The sequence below is a fragment of the Gigantopelta aegis genome, chromosome 9 (genome assembly GCF_016097555.1).
Source record: "Gigantopelta aegis isolate Gae_Host chromosome 9, Gae_host_genome, whole genome shotgun sequence".
Taxonomy (NCBI): Eukaryota; Metazoa; Mollusca; class Gastropoda; order Neomphalida; family Peltospiridae; genus Gigantopelta; species Gigantopelta aegis.
This window is the reverse complement of record NC_054707.1, coordinates 60,823,783-60,850,074: the sequence shown is the minus strand read 5'-3', so window position 1 is coordinate 60,850,074 and position 26,292 is coordinate 60,823,783. Positions and strand designations below refer to the sequence as shown.

General features: G+C 39.1%; 2 protein-coding genes across 3 annotated transcripts in view; one reads left to right on the top strand and one right to left on the bottom strand.

Moving 5' to 3' along the window:
• Positions 1-26,292, top strand: part of LOC121381126 (UPF0415 protein C7orf25 homolog) — a 165,493-nt gene that overhangs the window by 5,570 nt on the left and 133,631 nt on the right. Inside the window, exon 2 of the mRNA XM_041510259.1 lies at positions 3,409-3,573. Coding sequence (XP_041366193.1) covers positions 3,427-3,573 — 147 coding nt within the window. The 5' untranslated portion in view covers positions 3,409-3,426. The remainder of the gene's footprint in view (positions 1-3,408; positions 3,574-26,292) is intronic.
• Positions 22,971-26,292, bottom strand: part of LOC121381127 — a 41,597-nt gene continuing 38,275 nt past the window's right edge. For both annotated transcript variants that reach the window (XM_041510261.1, XM_041510260.1), the window contains exon 2: positions 22,971-24,485. In XM_041510261.1, the coding sequence (XP_041366195.1) occupies positions 23,528-24,439 (912 nt within the window). In that variant the 5' untranslated portion in view covers positions 24,440-24,485 and the 3' untranslated portion in view covers positions 22,971-23,527. The remainder of the gene's footprint in view (positions 24,486-26,292) is intronic.

Sequence of the window (26,292 nt, the reverse complement as noted above, 5' to 3'; positions counted from 1 at the left end):
ATATATATGTAGAGATAAACACTTGAAGACAGGTGAAACGATTTAAATTGAAAATGTCTATATGTTGTTACATACATGGTAGGTACTTTAGATTTTAGAGTGTAGACATTAATGTAAATAGCACTCTGTTTCATATCAACCTAATGAAATTATACTTTAGTAAACCCGATATTCTTTACATATACACAGGTGTACATTTCATCGATCCCTGTAGGTGGGCCCATTGGACTATTTCTCATTCCAGCCAGTACACAACGACTGGTGTATATCAAAGGCTGTAGTATGTGCTATTCTGTCTGTGGGATGCATGGTGCATATAAAAGGTCCTTCGCTTCTTACAGAAAAATGTAGTGGGTTTCCTCTCTAAGACTATATACATGTATGACAAAATTACCAAATGTTTAACATCCAATAGCCGATGATTAATAAATCAGTGTGCTCTAGTGGTGTCATTAATCAAAATAAACTTTTAACTCTATGCTCTGTTTTGTGGAAAATATTATAGCTGCAGTGTCTGTACCGTGATTTGCACCTTTTTGTAAAAATATGTTTAGGGGTCTTGCTACATGCCAATACACCCGCCATCCATTGGCAGCGATAGTAATATCCGCCATCCATTTATTTAGGCTGCCATCCAAAATCACAAGTCGTGCCATCATCTTGAACTACCAGAGTAATCAGGTTCATTGTCATTTACAATTAAACATATGCGTATTTGGCCAGGAATAAGCCCAGGTGGGTAAAACAACTCATTATCGGCCTACTATGGGCTTATTCATGAGCAGGGGGTTCAGCTCAGTATCGAATGAAGGTCAGTGACCCAGGAAGTGAATCGCAGGAAAACACGATTATGTCACGTGTATTCAAAGAGATATTAATACTTTAGTATGTTGTATTTCTGTTAGGTATTCATACATTCTGACATTATCTATTGGAAAATAAAACAAGTTATATTTCTGTTATGTATTCATATATACTGAAATTATCCATTGAAAAATAAAACAAGTTTCTCACAGTCCCTGTCCCACAATTTTTCTGGAAATACTGTATTACCTTTGGGCCGCTGAAAGATTTTTTCGAAACCAAATTACACCATCTAATTTTTCTTTCACAGTACAACATTTGCATACAAAAGGTAAAATAAATACACAAGACATGTTCGAAGTACTTGTACCCTGCAAATCTTAGGTACCATCCCTTCCTATAAGTGGAATCAGCTTTACCAATTCCCTCCATCCCTTTCCTGAATACTGTGTAAATTACCAATATTTTACTGGCCTCCAAGACATGGTAGATCTTCTGTGTTTCAGTACCAGCTCCATTTTATACTTATTTTCGTGCTTATATTCAATTAAGGTTCAAGCACATTGTCCTAGACCACATCTCAGCTATCTGGGCTGTCCTAACAGAACAGTGAGTTCATATCAATGGGTTAGTGAGAGAGAAGTCAGTGTGGTGGGTTTACATCAACCCATTGAACCGTGAAACTCACTCTAGGTGGGAGTCGGTACCGGGAGGTGAACCCAGTACCTACCAGCCTTAAAGCTGATGGCTAACCACTACACCACTGGGCCAGTGTGCCAGCTACCACCCAAAGCAAGGCACTCTACATGGACTTTCCTTTTGTTAAAAAGGCGGGACGTAGTCCAGTGGTAAAGCGTTTGCTTGATGTGCGGTCGGTCTAGGATCAATTCCCATCGGTGGACCCATTGGGCTATTTCTCGTTCCAGCCAGTGTTCCACAACTGGTGTAACAAAGGCCATGGTATGTGCTATCCTGCTTGTGGGATGGTGCATACAAAAGATCCCTTGCTGCTAATCGAAAAGAGTAGACCATGAAGTGGTCGACAGTGGGTTTCCTCTCTCAATATCTGTGTGGTCCTTAACCATATATCTGACGCCGTATAACCGAAAACAAAATGTGTTGAGTCCATCGTTAAATAAAACCTTTCCTTCCTTCCTTCTTTTGTTAAAAGGGGCAGTATTTAACTCTGTGACACCACAAACACACACTGATGTATTAATATTTGGCTACTATATGTCAAACATTTAGTAATTCTTCAGAGGAAACCCACTATATTTTTACATTAAAAGTAAGGGATCTTTTATAAGCTCTTTCCCACAAACAGGACAGCCTTAAGCTGTATTCTAACCAAACACTTGCGACGCGAACAATACGTGTGATGCGAGCGACGCGATAATATTTATATCCTAACCAGACGCGATCATAACGACAGTTACCATTTTAAAATCGTTAGCCAAATTAGGGATCACCCTATACATGGCCAAATTAGCCAATTGCTCATTTTTATATAAAATGGCTACAACATTTAGACTTTGGTTGATAAAATATTCCTTAAATGAACCACATGTTAATAATTGACAAGGAGATACTGTACTATATCTGAAAATTTGCTCAACTAAAATTCTTTCCAGTGTGAGTCCTGCAAATAAAACTTCTCTGCATGGTTAATATATGTTTGTCGCTATACAGTGTTGCTCAAATAAAATAGAAACTATTCCTAATTATATTATGTCGCTCATTCGTCTAAATCAGTCTGTCATGTCGTACACATGCAGTTCAGATGCAGCAGTTGAAATCAGTGGTTTCTAAAAAACAATCTCTTGTATTGCTCGCGTTGCCCGCATCCTGTTTGGATACAGTTTTAAATATACCAGTCATGGGGTACTGTTTGTGATTGGGGGGCGGGGCATAGCCCAGTGGTACAGCGCTCGCTCGATGCACGGTCGGTCTGGGATCGATCCCCATTGGTGGGCCCATTGGGCTATTTTTCATTCCAGCCAGTGCACCATGACTGATATATCACAGGCCGTGGTATGTGCTATCCCGTCTATGGGATCGTGCATATAAAAGATCCCTTGCTGCTAAACGAAAAGAATAGACCATGTAGTGGCGACAGCGGGTTTCCTCTCTCAATATCTGTGTGGTCCTTAACCTTATGTCTGACGCCATATAACCGTAAATAAAATGTGTTGAGTGCGTCATTAAATAAAGCATTTCTTTCTTTCTGTTTGTGATGGAGAAAAAACAGTCGGAGAAGCACCTCAGGTGAGCACTCTTCCAACTGAGCTAGATCTCACCCCTCCTCCCCTCCTCCCCTTCCCCCCTCCCCCTTACTGAGGTGCAGTGGGGCACAGACTGGTTTTTCCCTGTCTCCACCAGTGTTTTTTTTACTAGCACATCTAAGGTTGAAGTATGTACTGTCCTGCCCAGAGAGCTAAGGTTTGTTTCTAAGTCAGCTTGATAGAACCTTAATTGAATAATATAGCACAGAAATAAATGAAAGTAAAATAATAATTGAATACATAAAAATTTGCATTGGCTATTAAGTTTCAGACAAAGGTAAAAAAAATTAAATTAATTTAATTTTGGTATTTTATGCTGCAGGTTTTCGTTTGTGCCATTATGGCGTCATTTGCTGCGGTACATTATGCAGGCAAATATCTACAGTTTGGTTACGAATTACAAGACAGATGTCAGAAGCTGAAACACGTAGAAGGGGCTAAGAAGCTAGAGAGGAAAATTATTGCAGAGATTAAGTTTTTGAAAACGGTAAGATTTACAAATATTATAAACTTGTGAACAAATTTGATCCTGCTGAAGTATATAGTTTCAAATATATGTCCAATAAATGATTTGTGAATGCGCAATTGTGTATTAATTAGCCTAGATGATGGGGACGAAGGGATAACTTTAGCACTCACCAAATTTGCTAATTGTGAATTTTAGAAACAATTGGTAAATTTTATTTTAATTTAGCCGAAATCATTTCATATAATAATTTATATTTAATTTCAGCAGTTTTCTCATTTTAAGAGATAATTTGACAAAATATTTACTCATTCAGAGCTAGCCCTGGGAGGAGATGATTAATTGCAGTTCACAACGTTCATGGTTTTCAGCCCAAGGTTCGATACACCATTTTCAATTTGTGCATTGCGGTTTATTTAGATTTTTAAAAATTATTATTATTTAAATAAATGGTACATAAGCATTTTCATAGCTTTTTGCACTCTGCTTGGAATCCCGATGATGTGGTTTGGTTAAAATAAATGGTACGTAAGCATTTTCATAGCTTCTTGCACTCTGCTTGGAATCCCGATGATGCGGTTAGGCATTTTAACCAATCACAGTGCTGGATTTTGCTACATACGACATGATTGCATAGGTTATCCCAGACCCAACATGCTACATGTATTATGGTGTCGTAAAATGGTAGCGCAAAGTACTCTTGTAATGAACTGGAAAGGACCATGATAATTAGTTCATTATAGTAGTAGTTTGTTGTACACATGATTTGAAGAAATTGGTCATGTTCATTTCCAAAGTCGGCCATATTGGATTTTTCTCATTTGAAATACCTTACATATAGCATACACAAATTTTAACACAATTTAGAACAATGCAAAATGGAACTTCAACAAATCAAAAGTTCATTTAATAATGTTTTAATTTTTGTTTAATTGTAATTTGTTTTTGTCTGCTTATTTAGTGGTGGCCTCATAATTTGCAAAACTGTTGTAATTGTCTTTTATTATGATAATTGCGTTTGACAATAATTTGTCAAACAATATCATCGGGTGTTGGCTTATCAACGAAGATAAATCCTCAATAATTCAGGGTGATAACATATATGAACCTGGGTTCACCAGTTTACTCTACTTTTCTTGAAGTGTAGCCAATATGGCATGTCATCGTCAACATCTTTTGAACTTTATTGTTTGTCACAAGAAATGGTACTTTTGAAGCTACTCTTTGCAAAACATTTTGACAATACACAATTGCCGCTAAGTTGGAAATGAGTGTTATTCTTTTTTGTCACATGCCTTGATAATATCGCTTGTCATCTCAGCCCTTAGTGCAATGAAGTGAGAATAGTCTGTTAATTGTTCAGTAACTTTATCCCTTATTTAATACAATCCCTCTACTAAGTAAAAACAAACATTCTTTGATCTGTTCTGTGTGGTCGTGTTTGCTGACGTCACTTTGCCCCAAGCTATAGTACTGGACACCACGAAAATGAAACAAAATGGCTGTTCCCAGTTAGCAGGAATAATCACGTTTTTTTATTAACTCTAAAATTACGTGTTTTTCATTTCTTAAACTGTCAGTATGTGTTGGTGGTCTGGGTATGCATCTTTCCAAGACATAAGGCTCATGTTTGAGTTTAGTTCCACTTTAAGAGATATCCGGTTTAGAGAAGTTCTCTTCTGTACATATATTTAAAAAGGTGCTGTGAAAAACGTCCAGTATTGAGGGAATACCAGTTTAGAGGGTCTGGTTTTGAGAGGTTTCACTGTACTTGGTTTCTGAGACAGCATAATGGAATCTTCTCGGTCACCACTGAATAAATAAGAATTAACTTTACATGCTTTAATAATACATGTAGCTATTTATCATACAATTGTACCTACCATTGGATATTCTAATTATACAATTTTATTTAATACTACCGGTAGTAATACGATATCGTTAAATACTAATAAAGTGAAAAAACCTATATTACCTGAGTTTTTGGTTGGCCAACAACAAAACACCTATAGTGACTTAGTCACCACCATTCTAAAGCCAATTTTAAGCTTAACGGTACTATATTATAGTTAACATGTTTTGCTATCAATTTTTTTACATTTATTCATGGTAACAAAAAGTGTGTTTTGTTCAACGACACCACTAGAGGCTATAGGATGTCACACATTTAGTAATTTTGACATCCTATAGCCTCTAGTGGTGGCATTAAACAGACCAGTCAGTCCTGGACCGACCGCATTTCAAGTGAGCATTTTACCATTGGGCTGTGTCCTGCCCCCTACTCCAGGCTGGAATCATTGCCCTGTTGCTTCTGCTTGTTAGTCCCCAACAGGTCTAACTATAACAGGGTATGCACATGGGATTATTTTTTGACTGGCCAATCGGGCCATTCACATCAACACTTTGACTTGCTCGTACAACTTTTGAATGGCCCACGACCGAAAACAAGAACTTACTTTTAAAAAAAGTTTTGGCTCGGACACACATGACAAGTAACGCCATGTGTTTCCAAAATGACGTTTGCGACCAATAACATGTTTACCATAACGGTATTACATGTACGCAACACGTGTTCAGTGGATGTTGGCACGTGCAAAAAGATTGAGCAAACAACAACATCTCGTTTGTTGACAGGTGACCTGAGGTCACTCACAACCACATCGTGAGTGACCTGTCAAAAATTTAGTTATTTGAAGTTCACACAAACACTTGCACATGCACATGCACAGGCAATGATAGCTGTTGTTGACATTGTTTGCAGTGACGATTGGGTGTTTGGTATAGTAGACGTGGTATTCTATAAGAAACGAAAACGTTCCAATGTAATGTAACTTCGGAAAAACTCAGGCTCGTAAACAAAATCTTTTTGCGAAACATAGCGTAGCAGAATGTGACAAGTTGTTTTGATTGTAACTAAATGGAAAGTAAAGACAGACATGCCCAGAGTGTTCCAACTGAACCTATGAATACATTTACGTGGCCGAGGTTTTCCGAATACATAATCAAAACCATTTGAGGCTTTCTGAATGGTTTGATAGACTTGGTAAGTGGTCGCTATTATGTTCTATATCGGTTTGGTTGTGCAGATACTAATAGGAAACCAGTTGAAAACAATAAATAAAAAATTACTTTTCAATCTCTTACAAACATTACTTATTTGCATTTTGATACATAATACAATATGCGGAAATTTTCAGGCAATATGTGATAAGGTTTTGCCATGCCCGATGCTTTTTTGACTCGCCATGGTCGATCAGGTGACCATAAAGTGCACAGCCTGCATAGAGGTCTGTAGGTTTCATCTCCGTCATTTTGTCTATCTTTCTGTCCATCTGTCTGTCCATATAGTTTTCCTGATGTTTCTTTCAGAATGCCATGAGATATTGAGCTGAAATTATATGTATAACTTTATCATACACTGTTACAGATCAATTTGACATGGCGATTTATTCATTTTTCTCAGAGTTATGACCATTGAACTTCGGAGGTATGAAAAATTGTTTTGCAGGACTACTTTTTTTTAATGCCTGAAGATATTAAGATGAAATTTTGCATATAGCTTTATCATGTACTCTTATAGATCAATTTTAACTTTCATGGCCGTTTGTCACAGAGTTATGGCCCTTGAACTTTGGAGATAGACATTTCGTTTTCCAGACTTTTTGTTGTTGTTGTTGCATTAGCAGTACTTTTGGTGCGGGACGTATCCCAGTGGTACTGCGCTCGCTCGATGCGCTGTCGGTGTGGGATCGATCCCCGTCAGTAGGCCCATTGGGCTATTTCTCATTTCAACAGGGTTCGTACGCGCCTGGAAATCCCTTAAAAATAAACTAATGTATTCCAGTGCTTGAATACCCTTGAAAATCATCTTGCGGTCTGGAAAACCCTTGAAAATGATAATTTGATGTCAAATAAAATATAAACGCCTAAAACGGAGGCTTTATTTACTTTATTTAACATGTAATTAAATTTTTTGTTTCATTTCCGCGGCACAATCAAATGCCAATCGTCCGGCCAATCGATGTTTACCAGCTCAGTTGATGTGTGAATGGTTTTTTTTTTTTTTTTATCTTGCGATGCGAGGATCATGCGGCCACGAAATCCAAGCGACAGCGTCGCCATATTGGAAAAGAAAGTTTGTCACTTTTTGCCGCTGGGTATTTAGCAAGTTCAGGGAGCGTGTCAAGTTAAGGAATCTATTGTAAACCCACAAAGATGGTTGGCACTTGAGTGTTTAACGACCTGTGGAAACTCGGTACGGTCCTGGAATTTTGGTAAAGTTGACCTGGAAAGTGCTTGAAAAACCCTTGAATTTTGACTTCCTTTAAGTGTATGAACCCTGTTTCAACCAAAGCCCGTGGTATGTACTACCCTGTCTGTGGGATGGTGCATATAAAAGATCCCTTGCTGCTAATCGAAAAAAGTAGCCCATGGAAGTGGCAACACTGGGTTTCCTCTCAATATCTATGTGGTCCTTAACCATATGTCTGATGCCATATAATTGTAAATAAAATGTGTTGAGTGTGTCGTTAAATAAAAACATTTCTTTCTTTTAGCAGTACTTTCAGAATGCTTGTTTCAGAGTAAGGTGTGTTGGTTAGTGTGTTAAGAGTGCTTGCAAGTGGCGGACTGTGTTGTTTTCAAATGCAATCATGTGTGTATACAGTGGATGCTGCCAAAACCAGATCACCTTGGGATATCCACTTTTATTCAGTTTATATATGGATCTGCTGTAGCACAGTTGTTTTTGAAAAAAGTTAGTGATCTGAATACGAAATTCTGAAACATTCTGAAACAACTGTACAGGGAACACTAATGATTAAAAGGTACTACCAGTATTTAATACTAATAAATGTATTAATAATTAAAAGTTACATCTGTTGTAAACATTTAACACAAAGTCATCAGTACATTACACATACCGGTACTGAGCATGCACTCATGTATAATTTTCAACAGAACAACAATTTGACTCCAGGTCATGAAATTGTTTTCTAACTGTAATAAATAATACCAGATGTGAAGTGACCATGCTGTTCATATCATTATACAGAGTTCGACAAATCCGCTAGCCCGACGCCCGTGGCTAGTGGTTTTTAACTTCGGGCTAGTGAGAAACGCAAAACCACTAGCCCGCAGGTTTTCCCCCTCCTCTCGTTATCGCTCGATCGTGGGTTTTTGGGGGGGTTTTTTCTTTCTTTCTTTTTTCTTTTTCTCTCGGCTGAAATTTCGTTTAATAAATTTGATTGTGACGTTTGTCATCAAATAATATCAACAACGCAATCAGTATATAATAATAATCCACTTGAGCTAGGTCTTCAAACTGCAGTAACATACTATCTCTACATCGTCACAGTTACAGCATGCATTGTTTACCTTTCCCTTTCAAGTTTCTGGCACAGGAAATAAGTCTAATGACATGCGTCTTTTGATTGGTTAGACACGTCACGTGGTAGTTAATCTCGCACATATGTTTTAGACTAAGAACTTGGAAATCACAAATCTCGACGACAGGTTAATCTCAATCAAGTAAACCCCAGCCATGCTTTGAATTTCAGTGTTTGTTTTATTTACCTATTGTTTTCTAATTTAACACTTCGCTGACATGTGGTTATCGGCAATCAGGAACACAATTTACTGTAACCGCATATGCAATGACTCGGCTTGGATAATACGTCACAGCTGCCGATACAAGATAATACCTTTTTTGTTCATCAATTAGCAACGGATTAGATGTCGCCGTTATATTCTTTTGATATCGGTCTGACACTGGAGAATGCCCTGTATTTGAGCAATTGGCATCACCGTTCCTGGCGATATAAATAGAAGGCCCTAAATATATAACCAACTACCAAATACACTGAACCATCTATTACCGTGTGTCACACTGTCATACCCTCATTTAAATTTAATTATTTTGATAGTGTCTTTAGATACCAACCAAGAGTTTGCTCAATTATTTTTCCCCAGGGGGAGGGTAAAAGCGGAAACCGGACAATGACGATGGATCACACTTGACAAAAGACCAAACGTACGACACGACAAAAAACTGAAAGTTACAACATGATTTAAGTGTTTGTTTTATTTTACTGTTATACTCGTAAATGTATAATGTTACAAAATTATATAAAAATCCAGTTATAATTGATCCGGAATTTGGGCTAGTGCTTTATCTTGGTGGGCTAGTGGTTTTCACAAACCCACTAGCCCTGTGGCTAGTGACTTTTCAAAATATTTGTTATACTCTGCATTATATTCATGTATGTCTTTTTATGTACAAGTTTTTATTATTGGCTACATGGTGGAGAAATCGGCCATATTCAGTGATCTTGTAGAGAGCATTAAGGCTGTGGCCTGTTAAGTTCACAAATTGATTTTTTTAACAAGCAATAAACTGTCATCAATCCGAAATGTGTATTCCCCTTATTGGTGCGGTATTATGTCAGTATTATGTCACATGATCTTTTTCAGCTGAAGTTCAGTGTCATTTTTGGCAGTCTGTTTTTTTTATTTAGAACCTAACATTTTGGTGCATAACTTCCATCCAGTTTCCAGAATGAACAGGTTCCGCTGCAGTTTACTCAGTATTTTAATACCGTGAATACATATTAAAAATTTGTGACTGAGAATTGTGACAGATTTTAACATGAATCTCTTTCTCTCTCTCTCTCTCTCTCTCTCTCTCTCTCTCTCTCTCTCTCTCTCTCTCTCTCTCTTTCTCTCTCTCTCTCTCTCTCTCTCTCTCTCTCTCTCTCTTTCTCTCTTCTTTCTCTCCCATTCCCTCTCCCATTCTCTCTATCTTATTTCCTCTCCCATTCTCTCTCTCTCTCTCTCTCTCTCTCTCTCTCTCTCTCTCTCTCTCTCTCTCTCTCTCTCTCGCTCTCGCTCAGACAGAAACATATAGTTAATAAACAAACTGGTCAGGTTAGTGATTAATTTCTGTGCAATTAATAAGAACAGGTGATATTAAATGTATAATACAAAATATATAAATATATGTATCACATACTGAAATGACTGGAGTATTAAATAACATTTCAGTTAGAAATCAGTGGTCTGTTGTTGAAGTCGAGATATAATTACCTATAATTACCTACTTCCTTGAACAATTACACTATGCATGCACACACACTCACCATCTGTAATCAATACTAAACTAATTATCGTAACTGCCAATACTTCTTGTTATACTTTTATGATGACATTTATGATATTACTAATGAATAAAAAAAACTTCGTTTTTTTTAATCCTCTTTTTTTTTATTACTAGTGAAAAAAACAAATTAAAATTGTTTCTTCTTTTCTTAAATGTATTTTTTTATTGCAGACTAATTAAAAAAATAATTGTGGATTTTTTATATTTTTATTATTATTATTTTTTAAATAGGAGTTAAATGTTAATTGTCATTGTATATATAAGCGAAATGTGATGGTTTAATTTAGTTTTTACATAAAAACTTTTATTGATTAAAAACTAGGGGTTTTTTTATTTGTTTTTATTCTCTTTTTTTTATTTGTGAAATACTGTTTGAATGATCTGAAATTTGGTTGGTAAAATGAACACACAAACCATACATGCACATCAACGTTACTTACAAATCAATTCAAATTTGTTAAAAACAGATGTTTTGGCTTATACTAAATGGAAAAGCTTTATTAATTTTATCAATCAGAGTTTGACATTTGCAGATTTAAAGTGAATTCACTGAAGCATAAGTAAATACCACTTATAAGTAGTTGTCTGCCCATGTGTACGACTTGATGGACTATTTCTGTCATGACATATTGCCGTTAATTGTCACTGTTAGCGGACTTGCTGGCTGGGTGGGCTGAAAGCAGTGTTTGTTGAGGAGACGCTAGCCATATTGACCTGTGTCTCTGTTGCTGGGTGGGCTGAAAGCAGTGTTTGTTGAGGAGACGCTAGCCATATTGACCTGTGTCTCTGTTGCTGGGTGGGCTGAAAGCAGTGTTTGTTGAGGAGACGCTAGCCATATTGACCTGTGTCTCTGTTGCTGGGTGGGCTGAAAGCAGTGTTTGTTGAGGAGACGCTAGCCATATTGACCTGTGTCTCTGTTGCTGGGTGGGCTGAAAGCAGTGTTTGTTGAGGAGACGCTAGCCATATTGACCTGTGTCTCTGTTGCTGGGTGGGCTGAAAGCAGTGTTTGTTGAGGAGACGCTAGCCATATTGACCTGTGTCTCTGTTGCTGGGTGGGCTGAAAGCAGTGTTTGTTGAGGAGACGCTAGCCATATTGACCTGTGTCTCTGTTGCTGGGTGGGCTGAAAGCAGTGTTTGTTGAGGAGACGCTAGCCATATTGACCTGTGTCTCTGTTGCTGGGTGGGCTGAAAGCAGTGTTTGTTGAAGAGACGCTAGCCATATTGACCTGTGTCTCTGTTGCTGGGTGGGCTGAAAGCAGTGTTTGTTGAGACGCTAGCCATATTGACCTGTGTCTCTGTTGCTGGGTGGGCTGAAAGCAGTGTTTGTTGAGACGCTAGCCATATGACCTGTGTCTCTGTTGCTGGGTGGGCTGAAACAGTGTTTGTTGAGTGCTAGCCATATTCTGTGTCTCTGTTGCTGGGTGGGCTGAAAGCAGTGTTTGTTGAGACGCTAGCCATATTGACCTGTGTCTGAAGAGACGCTAGCCATATTGACCTGTGTCTCTGTTGCTGGGTGGGCTGAAAGCAGTGTTTGTTGAGACACTAGCCATATTGACCTGTGTCTCTGTTGCTGGGTGGGCTGAAAGCAGTGTTTGTTGAGACGCTAGCCATATTGACCTGTGTCTCTGTTGCTGGGTGGGCTGAAAGCAGTGTTTGTTGAGGAGACGCTAGCCATATTGACCTGTATCTGTTGCTGGGTGGGGGTGGGACGTAGCCCAGTGGTAAAATGCTCGCTCGATGCACGGTCAGTCTAGGATCGATCCCCGTCGGTGGGCCCATTGGGCTATTTCTCGTTCCAGCCAGTGCACCATGACTGGCATATAAAAGGCTGTGGTATGTACTACCCTGTCTGTGGGATGGTGTATATAAAAGATCCCTTGCTGCTATCTGTGTGGTCCTTAATCATATGTCTGATGCCATATAACCGTAAATAAAATGTGTTGAGTGTGTTATTAAATAAAACATTTCATTCTTCCTGTTGCTGGGGTAGGGGCCGGATGCAGCCTAGTGGTAAAGCACTCGCTTGATGTGTGGTCGGACTAGGATCGATCCCCGTCCGTGGGCCCGTTTGGCTATTGCTTACTCCAGCCAGTGCACTGGTAAATCAAAGGCAGTGGTATATGCCATCCTGTCTGTGGGATGGTGCATATAAAATAACCATTGCTACTAATTAAAAAATGTAGCAGGTTTCCTTTCTAAGACTATGTCAGAATTACCAAATGTTTGAAATGCAATAGCCGATGATTAATAAATCAATGTGCTCTAATGGTGTTGTTAAACAAAGCAAACTTAACTGTTGCTGGGGTAGGGCGGGATCTAAAACATTTGTTTTGGTTAATGTCACCATTAGAGCACATTCATTTATTAATCATCGGCTATTGGACTAAAACCTTTGGTAATTTTGACATATAGTCTTAGAGAAGAAACCCGCTACATTTTTTCATTAGTAGCATGGGTTCTTTTATATGCACCATCCCACAGACAAGATAGCACATACCATGGCCTTTGATACACCACTGTGTTTGATATACCACTTGTGGTACACTGGCTGGAACGAGAAATATCCCAATGGGCTCAGCAATGGGTATTGATCCTAGACCGACCACACATAAGGCAAGCAATTTACCACTGGTGAAAGGCAGGATGCATGGTTAGTCTGGAACCCATCCTTGTCAGTGCATGGGCCCATTGGCATATTTCTCCACAACTGGTGTAACAAAGATCATGGTATGTTCTATCCTGTCTATGGGATGCTGCATATTGAAGATCCCTTGCTGCTGATTGCACAGAGCTGCAGTAGCGCATTGCATGGCAGATTCCTCTCATAATCCTAATGGGTTGAGTGCCTTGTTGAATAAAACATTCCTTCCTTCCTGTTGCTGTGGTAGGGTGGGATCTTGCTCAGTTGGTAGAGTGCTGGCTTGAGGCGCTTTGGTCACAGGATCAAACCCCCACAGTGGATTCATTCTTTGATTGGGTTTATTCCCATCCCAACTGGTGGCCGGGATGTGATGCCCAACTAAAAATAAAAGCTGAAATAATCTTTACAAGAACCTGTCATTTTTCAACATTTCAGACCAAATTCTAATCTACTTGATGAAAATCATTTTACACAAACAAAAGAGCTGAATTTGGATAAAAAGGAGAAAAATCACATCTTTGCTAGTGCAACTCGTATGTCAAAGACCATTGTATGTGCTGTCCTGTCTGTGGTAAAGAGTATATAAAACATCTCTTGCTACCAGTGGAAAAATGTAGCAGGTTTCTCATCTATTAATGTCATAATTACCAAATGTTTGACATCTGATAGCTGATGATTAATAAATTAATCTGCTATAGTGGTGTCATTAAATTTTTTAAAATTTTAACTTTAACTGTTGCTTTGTTAGATTGACTAAAGATTATCTTCACATAAAACACAATTATCAGGGCTAGTTCTGGATTATCAGAAAGTTTCACCAAAGTATCGACTAAACCTAAACAATTGCAGAAACCCACTTATTTTTCTAACAAAATATCAATTATTTTATAAAATTATTTCACCAAATTAAATAAACATTTGCCAGTTGTTTGTGAAATTCGAAACTGCATGGTGAATTTGGCAAGTGACAGAGCTAGTGCTGCTTATATATAGAGCGAAACCTTTCAAAACTGGACCTGTGTACACCGGAATTCCCTCAAAACCGGACATTTTTCATTCTCTTTTTAAATATCAATACAGAACCTCTCTAACCAGATACCCCTTAAACTGGACTTTTAACTAGCTCCCAAGTATGTCTGGTTTAGAGGGGTTTCACTGTATATGCTGCATGAATATTTATTAAAATACAGCCCATGGGTCAATTTCAAGGATTTGTGGAGGTTCAGTCTGTTTGTCAAACCCTTGCACTTTGGTATCCACAATTATTCTGGGTGGTCTTTGAAAGGTGCTGATGAAGAATCTGAGGGATGCAAACTTGGCACCCTTGAGCATTTTGAAATATTCAAGATGTCTGCCAAAACATACAATTGGCAATATCTCAGATATTGTATCACCTATGACAAAACTGTTGACATCTCTTGTGGTGTTTTAGCGGTCCAGGAATTCATTATGAACTACCCCCAGCTAATTAAGGCATCACAATATCATTTATAACCAAGATGGCTGCTACAATAGCAGCCAGATTACGGAAATTGCAATGATCACATTTTATATAAACTGGGAAAAGATTTTGATGTTAACAATTGACCCACCTTGGTGGCGCAGTGGTTAAGCCATCGGACTACAAGCTACAAATGTAGCTGGTAGGTACAGTGTTCGCAGCTCAGTACCAGCTCCAACCCAGAGTGAGTTCTTAAGGGTCAGTGGGTAGGTGTAAAGCCTATAGTGAATGTTTTATTTCGATTAACGTCTGGAAAACCAATTTGGGGCGTGTATATCAATATCTGGTGTGTCCCACCATTTCGGGCGATGCATGCTCGACACCTTGATGGCATACTGTTGATTAATGTGCGTATGGTTGCCCTGGGTATTGCCCGCCATTCATTCTGAAGGGCTACCGCAAGCTGGGCCACGTTGGCGGGTGCTGGGTCCCTGGCGTACACTCTCCGCCCAAGAACATCCCACAGGTGCTCTATAGGGGACATATCTGGGGACTTAGCGGGCCAGTCGATTGTCGGTATGCCTTGTTGTCGTAGGTAATCGGTGACTATCCGAGCGCGATGTGGTCTTGCATTGTCGTCTTGAAATTCAAAATTTCTGCCAATATTTCTCGCCACTGGAACAACGACAGGATGCAAAATTTGGTCCAGATATCTCTTGCCAGTCAAATTTCCATTAACAATAATCAAATCTGTTCGCCTGTCATGTGTGATCCCTCCCCACACCATGACACTACCACCCCCATACCGATCATGGTCTAGAATTGTAGCCCGGGCATATCTCTCGCCACTACGTCGCCAACAACGTTTTCTGCCATCTGTGAATCTCAGGCAGAACCTCGATTCGTCTGTAAACATGGTATAACGCCATTGTCGCACAGTCCGTCCCTGGTGTTGCCTAGCCCATCGTAATCGTTGCCGCCTACGGTGAGCTGTTAGGGTCACACCCTTCAGAGGACGCCTCGCTTTCAGGCGGGCTTTGTAGACTCTGTTCTTGACGGTCGATGTTGAAATTCGCCTTCCTGTTATTGTACAGAATTCACTGTTGATAGTAGCAGCTGATTTGAATCTATTGCGTCGAGCAAATAATGTTATGGTACGATTTTGTTGAGGTGTCGTCTTTTTAGGCCTGCCACGCCCAGGTCTCGTTGCAACCCCGCCAGTTTGACGGTACTTATCCCACAATCTAGAAATTACACTTTTTGATTTACCAAACATTCGGGCAACTTGGCATATTGACGTACCTCCCTCTATCGTACCGACAATTCGCCATTTCGTCTCTTCATTAAGGTATCGTTTTGGGGTCATTTTCACGCATGTGATTACCTCACTTGCATCAGTGTTTGTGAGTTCCACCATAAGCACATACATGTGATCTTCTGTGTGCACGTGCATCACATGCAGTTCATGCATGATGTGAAATTTCATTTTGATCAGATGAAGCATTCAGATGCAACGCCACTGTATTGTAACAGTGCATGTCAACGATAGTTACATTCACATCAGTCGTTCCTTTATTTTTTGTCGGTAGTATATATTGTTAGTGCTTTACTAAGTGGCAGGAAACATTTTTCAATACCAAAATTTCTATATTTTGAAATTTGCTCTGTAGGGTAAATTGTTTATTGACATGATACCAATACCGAATGGTATACATGGTATACCGCCCAGCTCTAGTACACTGTTTGGCCACCTATCAGCTAGGATGGCATGGTTTTAAAATCAAATACCTTTTCCTTTTGGCAGCAACCATTTTATTGATATATGTATTGTATGAATATATGGCTAATGTACATGATATGGGTATAACCAGATATATATAAAGTAATTGCAATGCTAAGGTGAAAAAGGTTGATGTCGGATGAATTACAGTGTTGCAGAGACATATTGTTGTACCCTCAATACATAGCAGATAACATTTCTTTGTTTTGCAGCCATTTTGCTATAGCCATTTTGGTTTTAAGCAATGATAAAAAAAATTGCTCTGCATTAGAAAGTAAGTGCAATAAATAAATTACTTACCCCTAAAATATCAGTATTTAAAGTAATTAAGTATTATTTTGGGGGGTAAAATAGAATGTAAGATAAGGCCACATTTTACTCTTGGCAGACATTTTTATGACCATCTTGCATTTAAATTGTGATGCAATATCTCATTTAGTAAGAGGCTGTTATAAATTAATTCCGTGACCTATAAAACCCAATCACTGACATCACACTTGTGCCCTAGTTGATGTGAAATGTGATAAATTACAACTTTCTTGTTCTGATTGTTATAGTGGTGGTCATCTTGGATTTAAATTATATTACAATGTCTTGATTATAGTTGGGGGTAGCTCAAAATGTGTTCTGTGTTTTGGCAGCCATCTTGAATATTTCTAAATGCTTAAAGGTGTCAAGTTTGCATCCCTCGGATCCTCAATCGGTACCTTCCAAAGATGCAAAAACCACAAAGGACAATTGTGTGTACCGAACTGCAAGGTTAGTGTCCTGGCAAACAGACTATTCTTTAAAGAGGAACCAAGACTTCATTTCAAGGTTGCCTGTCAAAGAATTAAGTTGTCATGCATGTTTTTGTTTTGTCAAAGAAAAACAATTAAAACCCCCAAAGCTATAGTGTGCAAACTCTGTAAGACCACTATATTCAATGTTTCACTATTTATATGCAAATGTGATGTATTTATTACATGTATATGTCATCAGGTCTGTTTTGTTACATTTACCCATTCAATATTTATCATGTAACTATTTACGAGTTAAATATGGACTTGTACCAAAAAAGCTGCATTACAAAAGTCTTCTCTTTCTGAAAAGGGCTTCTGTGATTTATCAGTTGTCTGTCGTAAAATTGGGTCATCATGGACGATCACACAACAAAATAAAATTGATCACTGAAATGATTATTTCCGTCTTAGCTGTTCTGCACGTGGAGCCTATTTCACAAAACATTGTAAGTTTACGTCTGTGACTAGCAGTTAAACCAGCCATACACTTGCACGTGTTTGGCATCTATTTCACACAGAAAATTACATCATTACGAAAGATGGAGTATTTTAAAGACAAAAGAAAATGACATACATGTACTTTTAACTGTATTTGTTGTACAATAATAGTAATAAAAACTGTGGTTTAGTCGTAGATTTACGTTTACGTGCAAAACTAGGCTTAATATGTTTTGTCAAATTTGGCCCAGTGCTGTTATCTCATTTATTCAGAATAATAAAGACATGTTATCTCTTTGTCTATTATTTCACAGAGGGGCTGGATTTAGATAAGTCAGTAGAGTTCTTGCTTGAGGTGCTTGGGTTGTAAGGTCGAACCTCCTTGGCATTGTGTTTTCTCCTGTCTTTACCAGTGCCTGGTGAACAATTTAACAAAGGCCATGGTGTATGCTATTATGTCTATGGGAAAGTGTATATGAAAGATCCCTTGCTACTAATGGGAAAATGTAGCATGTTTCCTCTGAAGATGGAATCAGAATTTTGAAATGTTTGACATCCAATAGCTGATGTTTCTTTAATCAGTGTACTCTGGTGGTGCCATTGAACAAAACAAACTTTAACTTTTGATATATGGTTAAATTTAATCATAACCTCAGGTTGCATATTGCCATGCTCTAATACATAGTTTACATCTTCCATTACTAAAGTTTTTTTGTTTTTTTTAAGTGGAGCACATTGATTAATTAATCATCAGCTATTGGATGTCAAACATTTAGTAATTCTGACTCGTAGTTACCAGAAGAAATCTGCTACATTTTTCCTAATACAGCAAGGGATCTTTTATATGCAATATTCCACAGACAGGAAAGCACATACCACATGCAGCCTTTGACCAGTTGTGGTGCACTGGATGGAACAAGAAAAACCCAATCAGTTGAATGGATCCACTGAGGTGGTTCGATCCTGCAATGCAAGCACCTCAGGCGAGCACTCAACCGACTGAGCCAAATCCCGCCCCCTTCATTACTAAAAGTTATTATATTGGATATACATGTATAAACTGGTTGTACTGGATATCAAGGCTCCTCCCTATCCTTGGTCTTCAAGTATCATCGTAATAATTGCAATAATCAGTGATTAATAAATCAGTGTCCTCTAGTGGTGTTGTTAAACAAGACTCACTTTAATTTCATAAATGCACACAACTGATTCGGTTGACCGGCCTCGGTGGCGTCGTGGCAGGCCATCGGTCTACAGGCTGGTAGGTACTGGGTTCAGATCCCAGTCGAGGCATGGGATTTTTAATCCAGATACCGACTCCAAACCCTGAGTGAGTGCTCCGCAAGGCTCAATGGGTAGGTGTAAACCACTTGCACCGACCAGTGATCCATAACTGGTTCAACAAAGGCCATGGTTTGTGCTATCCTGCCTGTGGGAAGCGCAAATAAAAGATCCCTTGCTGCCTATCGGAAGAGTAGCCCATGTAGTGGTGACAGCGGGTTTCCTCTCAAAATCTGTGTGGTCCTGAACCATATGTCTGACGCCATATAACCGTAAATAAAATGTGTTGAGTGCGTCGTTAAATAAAACACTTCTTTCTTTCTGATTCGGTTGATTAAACATTTAGGACTGAATTCACAAAGTCTTTTTCTTATAAACAGGTTTCTAAGCATTTTTCATGCAGTTACATGTGTAAGACAAAACAGGCTTTGTAAATTATGCTAGGTTCAGACTGTCGAGTTTAGACGTGTGTGCTCAGATTATCAATTAATGGGTTATACGACGAGAAATTAGTTGTAAGAGCGCAAAGACTAGCAACTGGACAGTCGTAAAAGTCGTGACAGCATAAAATTGACCAACTTTGTGCTGACAGTTGGTAGTCTGATACTAGCATTAGTTAAACATGTGCTGAGGTGTCATTAAATATGTTTTTCTTTGAAGAGTCAAAGGCTTAAACAGCTCGCTTAACTAGAACAAAAAACTACAAAACTGAACAGAATTGAATTTTTTTTAATGCAGTCGACAAATATTGTAAGTGAACAATATATGAAAGTAGCATCAAAGGTGTTTGATGTTTTAAATTATTTCGATGTGAAAGTAAACAAAGAGAGGAGAGTATTTTGTTGGCAGTGTCTTTGAGCAATTAGTGAGGAATCGGTAGAAGTGTCAACATAATTATACACATGAAAATATGAAACAAAAACAGAAAACCAACTTTATACCCAGATGTCATGCTGCTGGTTAACCAGGGCAGACCAGCAATGGCTGAAATAGAAAACCATTTTTATATCCAGATGAGTGCTCCCAGCTGACCAAGATTGATGATCAATGGCTGAAATGGAAAACCATTTTTATATCCAGATGACATGCTACCAGCTGGCCAGAGGTTGACCAGCAATGGCTGAAATGGAAAACCATTTTTATATCCAGAATACATGCTACCATCTGGCCAGAGGTTGACCATCAAGGACTGAAGTGGAAAACCATTTTTATATGCAGATGACATGCTCCCGGCTGGTCAGTGGTTGACCATCAGTGGCTTTCATCATTGATCCTCTGTCATTTTGGCCAGGCAGCCCATGGTGACTCACTGAAAACTAGTTACTGGTGGTGGATGTCCTTTGGGTAACCATTGGGCCATCGTTCATGCTAGCAGTGTTCACAAGATGACATGGCTGCCAAGAATCTGTCGCTCGATTACCAATGTTGGTCTAAACGTGAATTCTGACAAAAATCAATGTTGGGTCAACACATTAATGCTGTCTGGGTATGCTGTCCTGTGATGATGAATTGCGAAGGTGAAAACATCACAAGAAAATCACAAAATGCCATTCACAAATATTTTTAACCTGAGGAAACAAATAATAGAGATGGTAATTTTTCTTCACACACATCTATACAAATATAATATACACTTCTAATATTTGTTTCTTCATTAGTTTTGTTGTAATATAAGATCTATTTTGCCATTGTTAATAAAATAAAACAATAAGTACAAATATATACAAATATATATACATGGCTACAATTAAGAAAATATGTTACAGGAATTACTCTCCCTTTACTGTGCTTATTACAAGATACATATTCACAAAACATTGTAAGTCTATTTTTATGCGTAAACGTAAATCTACGACTGAAGAGCTATTCATGAAACAACGTAAATGTAAGTCATGTGTAAAGTTGGACGTATACAAGAGTGCCTCCGGTTACAACTAACACTACATGTAAGTCGTGTACATGTAATAAATCAAGCACGATCGCTGTTATTTACTATTATTTGCGGACAATGGCAGCATTTCCAATAATTGAAGCAGTTCGCGATGGCAAACGTCCATGGATTGAACATATATTTTTTTTATCAAATGGATGTTTTCGACTCGTCCACATTTCTCCTGAGTTATCTTTTCCTTTTTAAGAATGTCCTAAAGTTCATACCAACACGTAGATCCTCACCAGTACCAAAATGCCATGGTTCACCATGTTATTGTTAGCAGACGACAAACAAAATTGCGTTTTGTGCATTTGTTATTTACCCGGTAGCCATCATTTCTAATGTTGTTGGGGTTTTTATTTCTCTGGTGAGAGAGTTACAATCGTAGATTTACATCCAACAAAGTTAAGTTTACGTTTACGACCGTCTTTGAGAATAAAGTGCTTCTTGCACGTAAACGTAAATCTACGGCAGACGTAAGTGCTAGTCGCATAGATGTAACTTTACACCTTTGTGTGACTATATGGGTCCAGGTACGCACGTGTACATGGACATACTCTGTACATTTGTATGTTGTAACCTAATAGAAGGGTAGGAAATATCATGAATGTCTGAAAACTGACTAAAAACTGCACTTTAAATCTTTCTTTTTTATTAAATTAAAAAAAAACCCCACCCACACCCTACACACCAACCTACCCCCACTCCCAACACCAAAATGCACAGTTTTTTTTTTTTTAATTTCTTTCTTTTATTTTATATATAGAATGGGTCAATAATAATTATCATTTTTAATTTTTTCATGGTGCAAGGATGAAATTTTGAAAGAATCCAAAGTCAGATATGGTTACACGCAATAATAGCACTTTGATTTTGTTGTAAGTAACATGGCTGTAAACTCTTGTAAAGTCTACAGGCCTTGGTGGTACCGTTATAGTAAAAGTCATTAGAATTAAGGATGGTACACTACGTACTGAGTTTGTATCCAGGTATTGGCTACCACCAAGATTGAGCCAGGCGCATCATGTACTTAGGATTCTTAGGTTTGAACACTGTTAGTTGACCTTTTATTTTTGTTTTTGTTTTTTCCTTTCCAACCAATAATGTACACCTGGTAATGTACATGTATATCAAAGACTGGGAAAATGCATATTAAAAAAATATCCCTTGCTGCTAATTTGAAGAAAAAAAATGTGATGGGCTTTTTCTGAAGACAAATAGTATTTTTGATTAGAATTATCAAATGTTTGACATCCAATCGCTGATGCTTAATTATTTTGTATTCTCTAGTGGTGTCACCAACAATGAATTTTAATGGTTCCTTGGGGAGGTGTAAGGCCGCTGTGCTGACTTCTCTTTAACAAACCGGCCTCTGTGGCGTCGTGGCAGGCCATCGGTCTACAGGCTGGTAGGTACTGGGTTCGGATCCCAGTCGAGGCATGGGATTTTTAATCCAGATACCGACTCCAAACCCTGAGTGAGTGCTCCGCAAGGCTCAATTGGTAGGTGGAAACCACTTGCACCGACCAGTGATCCATAACTGGTTCAATAAAGGCCATGGTTTGTGCTATCCTGCCTGTGGGAAGCGCAAATAAAAGATCCCTTGCTGCCAATCGGAAGAGTAGCCCATGTAGTGGCGACAGCGGGTTTCCTCTCAAAATCTGTGTGTTCTTAACCATATGTCTGACGCCATATAACCGTAAATAAAATGTGTTGAGTGCGTCGTTAAATAAAACACTTCTTTCTTTCTTTCTCTTTAACAACTAATCACTAACAACTAATCACTAACAACTAATCACTAACAACTAATCACTAACCCATGTCCTGGACAGACAGCCCAGATAGATGAGGTGTGTGTGTGTGTGTGTGTGTGTCCAGGACAGTATGCTTGAACCTTAGCCACCCCACCCCACCCCACCCCACCCCACCCCACCCCATAAAAAGCATTCCGGGATCTGCCCCTGTTGCCACCCCATCCCTATCCTTATAAGTCCCTGTTCTCAACTCAGAAATCATGTTCTCAGCCTTTTACAGTCTGTGTGCTATACATTTAACAATGAAATTAAAAACAATACAGCAACAACATGAACATTGAATATATACATGTATTCCTCCTTTTTGACATAGAGCAAACAGTGTTCATAGAAGTAACACATTGTATCATATACCTGACTGATAGATCACATAAAAATAGATACCAAAATAATATATCTGAAAAAATAAGAAAATAAGATTTAATTTTACACAATATACACAGACGTAGAAATTTGTGCTCAAAGACACCTCAGTTATTAAACACATTGTGTTCACACAGTTGGGTCCATCGTTACGATTACCTTTTTTAAAAAATTATTACCAATAATACATATACCAATCAATATACAGGTACTGGTACATTCCACTGGATATGAATACTGCCGACCACTTCCTATTTAATCTGGCTCCATCTGTATATACACATAATATTTTTTTCCTGATGGAAAGAAAAGACGTCTCTTTCTTTCTCTCTCTTTCTGCTGAGTTTCAAACAGGAAAATCCTTCGGATGAATCGGCTCGTCTAAAGATGTTGTGTGAAACAAAACCGGCCGCTGTCGCTCGTCCAAAGAATTTGTGTGCAACAGCATCGCCGGCTGCGTTCGCTCGAGGATTAACGAATGATGATATGGGCGTGAGCGGTGCACGTGTGCCGACATGCGCTCATTTAACACCCTAGTCCGGTGCGTGTGCTGCTGTAACACGATGTTCCTGTTCCCGTTGCACATCCTCCCTCCCGCTCCGTGCTTGACCTGTTCCGTGAGTGGCGACATGGATCCTCCTCCCGCCAGCGTGCCACCATCATCGCGGTGCAGCTGGTGCTCGGAGAGCGTGTCGCTGCTGTGGTCATGGCCCGTGCAGTGGACAGTGGACTCGCTGAACTCATGGTGGTCGTCCGGGTAGTGCGACGACATGCTGTCGTACTTGCTGGAGTCGGACGTCACCTGGCGGCGCTGTGAGTGGATGAGCGACGGGCACCGCGACAACAGCACGATGAACACGATGATTGACAGTGCCAGCACGGCACCAATGCTGCTGCCGATGGACACTGGGATGTGCCAGCTGTTGGTGTTGGCGTCCATGCACTGCCGGATCTCGTCACTCGTGTCATTGCGGTACATGACCACGCACACCTTGTAATAGGTGTCGGCCACCAGGTTCTCGATGTTGTAGCCATTGTCTGATGCCTCCAGGAGGTTGCTGTACTGGATGTAGCTGCTGGCCACCTTCTGGTAGTGCACCTGGAACGCGTTGATGAAGGGGCCGACGATGTCCTCCACCTGCCAGGTGACGTATATAGACGTTGATGTTGTGGAATCGACCTCCGGTTTGAAGCCGCCAATAAAGTTTTTGGAACTCTCGGTAGCCATCATGTTTGACAAGTAGCCGGGAACATACATATGTGAGATGGTGTTGGTTTTATATCCACGATCACGCAGTCAGAATCTGTGAAAAAATAAAACAGAATGAAACATAAGTGAAGAGTTTACAATGTATGACATTTTCTTTCATGTGAAAGATGTTTGATTATTACGAGTTCATGGTTTTTCATGCGACAGTGTTTAATACCAGCCTCAGTGGCATCGTGGTCAAGCCATCGGACATAAGGCTGGTAGTTAATGGGTTCGCAGTCCGGTACCAGCACCGGCACCCACCAAAAGCGAGTTTTAATGACTCGGTGGGTAGGTATAAGGCCACTGTCACGGGGATCCTACAATACCCGTAACTGAATGAAACACGATTATCCAAATATCTCTCCTAACTGTATATCTATTGGATCTCTGTAACGGGCAGTTCAAAAACCCGCGTGGCTCGTCTAGGTATGATCAGAGATAAGATCTTATATAAAGTATGTATTATTATAGCACGTTTAGTTCACTAGAAAACACAACAAAAACACAATACACTTTGGACTCTGTATTACTACTACGCTGACAAATGTACTGCCACAGTAGTTAATTAACAACAACAAATAATAACAACCCAGAACTGATCACTTAATTAGTTAATCTCTAGGTGTCTAGTTTACACAATATTGTAATCACTTCACCGTGACACAACACCCACACATGTGATAATTGAGAAACGCTTCCAGGGGAACTTAATTAATAAAGGAATTACAACTCTATTCCTAACTGGTTAATTTTTAATTAACCCTTAACTACTCATTCAGTAACCTTGTAATACAGAATTAATACTGGTACCTATCACAATAAAGACAATAACCTACAGTTTACCTAGGTCCTCTAGGATGACTGGTTAAGCTTTATAGATATATTAGAACAGTGAGCCTACAGTTTACTGCGTCAGATTACCGGCAGCACCATCTAAATAATATTGGTATAATACAGTATTAAAATATTTAAAGTCACATCAATCACATCAAGGTTATACAACAGAGCAGAATTAATATTTACCAAGTCCAAACGGACGCGTTCCCTGGAAGCCTTCCAATATGTTTCTCCCTGATATCTCTAAAACCCTAGCTATTTATCATAAAAGCCGAATATCGCCTGGGGGTACATCGCGGAACCGAATACCTACAAGTGATATTTCCACAGCGACCAAGATGGGAATTTTTCTTGGATCGCCAGACTTGCTGATGCCTAGTCGCCAAAATCACGGTCGTATAAACCGCACTCGCGGAGGTATTACGTAACTACTGGCCACATGGCCTCCGCACCCTGTCTGAGTGTGTATTGGAAAGAGTTCGACGACCGTCGCGCAAAGGTATTATGTAACAAAGTGCCCACCTGGACTTAAGTGCATATTGGAACTGCACACGGCCCTCTAAAACAATTAATATCGCCACAGGCGAAAACAAAATTAAGAGCATGTTCCATCACAGCCACTATACACCCTCTTCTTTCTCACTAACAATTAACCAACTGTCCTAGACATAGCTGAGGTGTACGCCAAGTACAGCGTGCTTGAACCTTAATAAGCACGAAAATAAGTTGAAATGAAATGAAATCAAATGAAATGAAATAATTGCAAGTTCATGTGTTCTTTTCTGAAAGATATTTAAGTATTTCAAGTTCATGTGTTCTCTTCTGAAAGATATTTAAGTATTACAAGTTCATGGACATGGTTTTTATGTGAAAGATGTTGATATGTTATGCATTTTCTGCTTGTGGTCTAATATTTAGTCGCATTAGTCCCATTGCAATAATTAGTCCCATAGGCCCATTGCAGTTTTAAAATTACTGAATACTAAATGCAAAACTGTTGCACTGTTTTTGAATCAAGTTTC